The 7,159-nt window shown below is 34.5% G+C and overlaps 1 protein-coding gene across 2 annotated transcripts; it reads right to left on the bottom strand.

Moving 5' to 3' along the window:
• Positions 1 to 89: 89 nt before the first annotated feature.
• LOC132112636 (zinc finger protein Pegasus-like) lies at positions 90 to 5,642 on the bottom strand. 2 transcript variants are annotated; one of them, XM_059520204.1, is made up of 4 exons: positions 5,280 to 5,642; positions 4,720 to 4,902; positions 2,107 to 2,280; positions 90 to 2,011 (listed from the first exon to the last, which is right to left on the bottom strand). In XM_059520204.1, the coding sequence occupies exons 2-4, from the start codon at positions 4,850 to 4,852 to the stop codon at positions 1,062 to 1,064; spliced, it is 1,257 nt and encodes a 418-aa protein (XP_059376187.1). In that variant the 5' UTR covers positions 4,853 to 4,902; positions 5,280 to 5,642; the 3' UTR covers positions 90 to 1,061. The 2 variants fall into 2 exon arrangements, with proteins under 2 accessions (XP_059376187.1, XP_059376188.1); XM_059520205.1 differs by having other exon boundaries at positions 4,720 to 4,882.
• Between the last annotated feature and the right edge of the window lie 1,517 nt (positions 5,643 to 7,159).

Here is a 7,159-nt window from a genome sequence, read left to right as displayed (position 1 = left end):
TAGGTACATTAGATAATAATTGGTATAATAATTGCCTTATACTTTATAACCTTTTCTGTTCTGAGAAATGACAAGACAAACATAACATGTAATTTCAGTATACATCGCATAAGTCAGGTTTTATTGACATTCAACATCAAATCCACCAAAAAACATGTTATACAATACTTATCTAATAATTTAGTTTATTATGCAGACAGGCATATGAAATGTTTAAATAGTAGCACCACAGACGCTTCCGAAAACATTACACAGCATGGCACTGGTGGTAGTGAGGAGGGAGAGAAAATGAAAGAGAGTGTGCTCACACTGCCCAGAACACAATCATCAACACTGCTTTACAAACCCAGTGTATACAGCCATGTGCGATGGTGCTCACTAAAGAAAAGACCTCAGGCCACTACAGTGAATTTGGACAACAATCCTACAGGACACTATTTCTCACTGCTAAACGGTCAACTTACCTCTGCTAGAAATTTTTTTATCTTTAATCACAATCTTGCTGACTTAAGTTAAGTTTAAATAATGCAGCACTCTCAACCAAGAAACAAGTAATAATTTGCAATCATTTTAAATTAGAAGAAGAAACAAATTTAATGTGGCAATATCATTATATATTACATTTAAATCCAAAGTGTAAGAAAAGCCATAACATTTACTCATGAAATTTACCATCACTGAATTTGAAATGTAAAAGATAAAAATAATACAAAATTTGAATGTAAACTTTCAGAAAATAACTGTAGGCACTGATTACTGAACTGCACTTATACAAGAGAGTTAAGGCAAAATCTTAAAAAGGTGTAAAAATTCTCAAGACTTTGAACTGGAATAATCAGGGATGATAGTTTTTGATGCGAGGACACCATTAGCATTCTAACCTTTACAAAGACCAAAAAATCTACTCTCTGAAAGTGGATTACTGACTTCAACTTAACATACCGATAACAGTTCAAATACAGTAATTACAAAGCAGGGATTTTGTCTTTGGAATGTTCCAGATACTAGAATTGTATTTTGTAAAACAGGGCAAAGAAGAGGCCAGCATCAGCCACCTGTCCTTATTTGTGCTGGCCTCTCGCAAAGTGACAGGCAAAATCATAGCTGTTTCTGCACCTGTGTCCACATATGTTACACTGGAAAGGGTTCTCATAACCATGGCAGCCCATATGGATGGTGTAAAGGATGTTGTCAGGGAAATATATGTGACAGTGGGGGCAGTGGTGGAGCATCTGGGGGTCCTGTACTGTGGTGGGTGTCCCTGGCTGGCTGTTGGTACCACTCGGAGTGCTGGTTCTCTCACTGCAGGGTCCAATTCCTGGACTACAGCCGCTGTGTGCAGCCGGTCGGGGCTCGGGGGTGATGGGAGAAGAAGCTTGAGCCGCGCTGACAGAGACGGCCGCAGGTGCTGTCACAGGCTGTTGGACGAGGAACGTGGGTTTTTCATCAGGTAAAGATTCTGCTCCAGGAGATACCGGAGCACCTTGGGCTTCTGGCGGGATGCTGGCAAGCTGACCGGCCAAAGTCGAAAGCTGGTTCAGCGGGTTGTCCAATGCCATGTCTTGCTCCTCTCTGGAGCCACTTCCAATCACTCCACCAGCTTGTGCATCCTTTCCTAGAGCGTTATAGGCCTCCTGATGGAGGTGGGCGTGAGAAGGGAGATCATGGGAGAAATCACCCAAGTGGTGCTGCTCTGAATTAGGTTTTTGCAATACCATGGATGGTGGGCTGAGGTTGATGAGCAGCCGGCGGCCATAACCAAGTGAGTTTCCTCTCTTCTGCAGGACACTAAGCATCTTTCGGTGAGAGAGAGCGGATCGGGCCCCTTTCATGGGGAGGAGTTTGTGCCTGCGACGCCGGTGATGAGAAAGGTTGCTGCGATCGCTGCAGCGGAAGGAGCACAGCTCACACTTGTAAGGTTTCTCGCCTGTGTGAGAGCGCATGTGCGCCTCCAGGTGGCGTTCGTACGCTGAGGCGAACGGACACAGGTGGCATCTATGGGGTTTTTCACCTGGAGAAGGAAATTGAGAATATCTTATGAACTTGGTAACCTGAGGAAAAGAACAAAGAGTATAAATAAGATTTTAGATCAGTTTTCAGTCTTACCTGTGTGGATGCGAATGTGCTCTATAAGCCGAGCAGTGCCTCTGGTGGCATAGTTGCAATAGCGGCACTTGAGTTTACCATCATATGTTCTCTCAAAACCATCCACCAACATCCCTGAACTATCTTCTAAGGAAATGTCCACTGCTGGGTGCTCCAGGCCATTCTGACCGAGTTCTGTAAAGTATGAATGAATGAATAAATAAATAAATAGAATATAACTTATATTAAGATATGGGACGCCTTAAGATATTATGTTGTTCTACTAGAAATTAACCAGTTCTGCATTCAGCACACTTGAATCAGCAGGCACCATTTTTTTATACTGTACACTTTATAAAAAAAAAACATTAAAAGGCACAAATCCATGTTGTGAAAACTAATAAATATGTTTAATAAAATATTTTATAATGAAAAAATGAAATGCTATGATCTAATAAAATCTATTATCTAACATACAGTCCTCAAATTCTCAACTCAAAACACGCAATGTCATAATTTTGACAAATTTGAAAAATCTGTTAAACTGATATTTAAAAAAAAAATATATATATATTTGTTTTTTTTTATAATTAACTCACTTTACCTAAAACACAATAACAAGATTAGGACCCCACAGCATATTTAGAAAACATAAATAATTAAATATATAATATTACATTATAGTAATAAATATAATATATAAAACAACTATTGAATAATTTAAATAATGAAATAATTTGGGATGTTACATATAAATCAATAAACGCATATATATTTAATAATTTACACAATCAATAATTATAACTAACTACAACATTTGATCTCAAATTACCCAGCAAGCAACTACTGACTGTTGGCTTTAATTTAGGATTTTAGAATCCGTTTCCTAAATAACCAACCCTACTCATTCTGGCACAGTTTTCATTTGATTTCCTTTTAATTATAAAATACATAATAATGAATGCAAATCACATAAAATAAATAGGGAGGGGGATAAGACATGCAGATACTTTTAAAGACTGCAGATATTTATAAAAACTGGAGTTACTACTAAAGCATAAAAACAGATATTCGTTACACACAAACACACACACATATATATATATACACACTTCAAATATATATATAAATAAATATATATATATATATATAAATAAATATATACATATATATATTTATTTATTTATATATATATATATATATATAAATAAATATATATATAAATATATATATATATATTTATTTATATATATATTTATTTATATATATATATATATATATTTATATATATATATATATATTTATTTATATATATATATATATATATATATATATATATTTATTTATATATATATATATATATATATATATATATATATTTATTTATATATATTTATATATATATTTATTTATATATATTTATTTATATATATATATATATATATTTATTTATATATATATATATATATATATATATATATATTATATATATTTATTTATATATATATATTTTATATATATATATTTTATATATATATATATTTATATATATATATATATATATATATATATATATAAATCAGTGCGTAAATCAGACCTTTCTGTAATGCTAATGCTAATAAGCTTAAACGAAAATAACGAAATAATTGTGTAGCGGAGTATTTTTTGGTACACAGAGCCGCGAACTGTCAATCACTCCTGTACGCGTGCATCATTATCCTCCTTGCAACTGCAGCTACTTGCGCTCTCTTCAATCAAGCTTTAAAACAAAAAGGGGACACAAAGGTCGTATTGTCTTTGTGCATATAGATTAATTCGATAAATGAATATCTAAATTCGTGCTATAGCCGCAAACTGTATTTTTTTAGAACTTATAGAAAAAAGATGCTGCAGCCAATGAGCAGCCGGCGGGGGCGGGTTGCAGGACGACTCAACTTTCAGACAATAACAATATTGTTTATCAGACAATAACTACTCAAGATTTTGCTCAAGTATAATTTTCGGGACAATTAGGGCCAGATTCGGGACAACAGTTTAGATTTCGGGACTGTCCCGAATTTTTCGGGACGTCTGGTTACCCTACTCTCCGCTCACGAGCTCTGATCGGAACAAACCCGAGCCTCAATGTCTGTTGACCTTGCAGAAACATACAAATAGACATAAGCAAACTAGACTATTTTAGTACAAATTATGAGCTTACTAACGATTTTTTTATAATTCTTGAAAAAATTATAATATATTAAGTTTTGTTGTTTTTTTTTTTTTTGCCTAGTTAGTTTTGCCTACGTTCCTAAGGCCCAATGACGCTACGATGAGCATTTACTGCTTTTTAAAAATGCGGATCAGGAAGCGGGTCGGGTACAATATTTTATTTTTATTTTTTTGCGGTCGGAGTTGCAGGCGGGTTAGTTGAAAACGTCGGTCGGGTGCGGGTTATTAATACATTGACCCGCGCAAAACTGATATATATATATATATATATATATATATATATATATATATATATATATATATATATATATATATATATATATAGCCTATATATAGCCTATATATAGCCTATATATATATATATATATACTTTTTTTTTTTACCAGTCAAAAACAACACAAAGAAAGGCTCTCTAAGTAATACCTCCTTGGAGATCATCACTGTCTTTCCCTCCGATGACAGAGCCAGATATCATGTTGACATGTTGGGTCTGCTGACTCAAGTACTCCTGAAAGTCCTTCACAAAATCCAGAGGTTCTGGCTTCTCCTCGCCCATTGAAAGATCTGCACCGTCGTCCTCTGTGATCTTAAACGGGACCAAACAGGCTGTAAATCAAATTCAACCAGAATATCATATAGATGCAACTGAGTGACGAGATACGTAAATGAAAATCCTTGTAACTTAGCATAAAAGAGCAACAAAAAATAGAACTTTCCAAGCAATCCTTTAAGTGTAAATCCTGTCGATTAATCAAACGTTACAATAACATTCATCCGCAGGCCAACGAGTGCAGTAAACAACAACTTAAAAGTAGAAGTTATATTGGAAATTATCACGGTTGTAAGACTAATCAGTTGTATTAGTCTGGTTGTTATCCAGTTGACAAGGTAACAGTCGTTGCTAAGATAGCGAATTAACGTTGACGTTACTAAGCATTCCCAATCATTACCCTATCATTAAAACAACAATTTAAACCAGTTACCTTTTCAAAGGCGTCAGAGAAATTAAAAACAGACTCGGTTGCTCGGATGTTCAGACTGACGGCCCGTTCTTTAAAGAGATATTAGACAAATCTGGCGGAAAAAAGCTCCATGGTGATGCTAGCCAGCTAACGTCAGCGAGTTAGCACGACTAACAGAAAACAACAGATCTTAAACGAGCTTTACATTTGACCGAGAGTTGGATCGACGTATTTGAAACATACTCCGTGCGTCATTTAGGACTGTGTCATTGGCAAACAGAGAGTAAAAAAACAATTTCTGTGTGTAAAAATAATGCTCTGCGACATCAAAACAAAAGAAAACGCAGGGGTGAAAGTTCAACCAGACGGTGCGCCGCAGAAATGATTCCGTTCCTGTGTGTCACTCTTGAGTGGATCTGTATTCTGCACCAAGCGAATATAGAAATAAACTATGTTTAATTTCCATATTTTGACGTATGACTTCAGATGCTGTCTTTTTGCAGTGTTTAGGCTATGCCTATGTCAAATATATTTTTTTATTTTTTATATCGTTTAATTGGCAGCTGTTTTAAAATGCTCACACATCACTTTCTTTAGTCTTTTTGTCACATTCTGTTAGTCTTGTAATATTCCATTGTTTTAAATAACAAAAGCCATGTTTTAAATTAAACAAATTACAAGAAAATACATAATTTAGAGGAAAAACAAAAGCATGAAGGCTAAGTATTTACAGTGGAGTTTAACTTGATGTTTCATGTTTTAATTTGTTTGTGTCACAATTCTGTAACATTTGATGAAATTACACAAATAAATGTGATACAAAAATTCAAAATGTAACTTTATACTCTCACTCTCAGTCCCTATTTAGCAATGACTAACTAGCTCAGTAATTCCATCCAGGCTGATTTTCTTGTCATTGCATAAATAATTGAGTTAAAATTAAAATATATTTCTGAAAGTCTTTTAAATGCTTACTTGGTCATATTTATATCCAAAAGGTACTGCATAACAGCAATGATCCAATTATTTTAAAAAACGTTTTAGTATTCTGCATCAAGTGCATTGATGATTCATCATTCTTTTACCAGATTAGCTAAATACATGGATAATTTCCATATTCAAATGTCATGAGCAATTTGATGAGTACTTGAGCCAATTGCATTACTTTAAATAGCAGGATTGGCTCATTTATGTTTCATAGCGTTTAATATTTAACTAGAGAGGAAGTTAGCTGAAGATCGCATTGCCCCATTTGTGTCAGGGTTGTAGGAAAACCATTGAAGAGGGTGTGACAAATGACCAGTTAGAGCGAGAGCTTTGGATTCTTATGACACTCTTCAGAGTTGTAATGAGAGGGTTCTAGTGTAACACTCAGCAATTCATTGCCTGTGATCATGGTTCAGATGACCACAGAACAACCTGCCAGGCTCTCATCTTGGGTTAAAATGTTAAAAATCATAGCCTCATTTCAGAGTTGGACATCTACCCCTACAATAATACTGTGTTCCATGATTCCAGACTTATAAATGATGCTGCATTTGTGTTGTGATCTCAAACAGACTATTCTTCTTACCAAACATAATACCATTGATGTGTTTCTTATCCTGCATTCTGCCATTTATAGCGTCATTTCACAGATAGGACACTAGATGGCGCAGGATGCCAAGTTGTGATGACCATGTAGAGAAATAAGACAAGCCTGTATGGCCAACCTTAACATTTTTGAATATCAAAATTTACTTTAACTCTTTTGCGTTGCATTATTAAAAAAAATAGTAAGAGTATTCAATGTTAGTATTTTGTTTGTTGCATATGAATGAGCAGAGAACACTTTGTGAGGATGCATTCCAGTAATTCAAAGTGCCCTCTTATATTAGCTTTATTGAATGAGAATTATAAAT

This window comes from Carassius carassius, chromosome 32, assembly GCF_963082965.1.
Source record: "Carassius carassius chromosome 32, fCarCar2.1, whole genome shotgun sequence".
NCBI lineage: Eukaryota > Metazoa > Chordata > Actinopteri > Cypriniformes > Cyprinidae > Carassius > Carassius carassius.
This window is presented reverse-complemented; position numbering and strand designations above follow the sequence as displayed.

What these genes read in the sequence shown, in the direction of transcription:
- LOC132112636 (XM_059520204.1), bottom strand. Translation starts at nt 4,852, where the DNA reads ATGGGCGAGGAGAAGCCAGAACCTCTGGATTTTGTGAAGGACTTTCAG. An exon ending in CAGTGATGATCTCCAAGGAG is followed by an intron (nt 2,281 to 4,719) that starts GTATTACTTAGA and finishes CATACTTTACAG; the next exon opens with AACTCGGTCAGAATGGCCTG. An exon ending in GCACATTCGCATCCACACAG is followed by an intron (nt 2,012 to 2,106) that starts GTAAGACTGAAA and finishes TTCCTTCTCCAG; the next exon opens with GTGAAAAACCCCATAGATGC.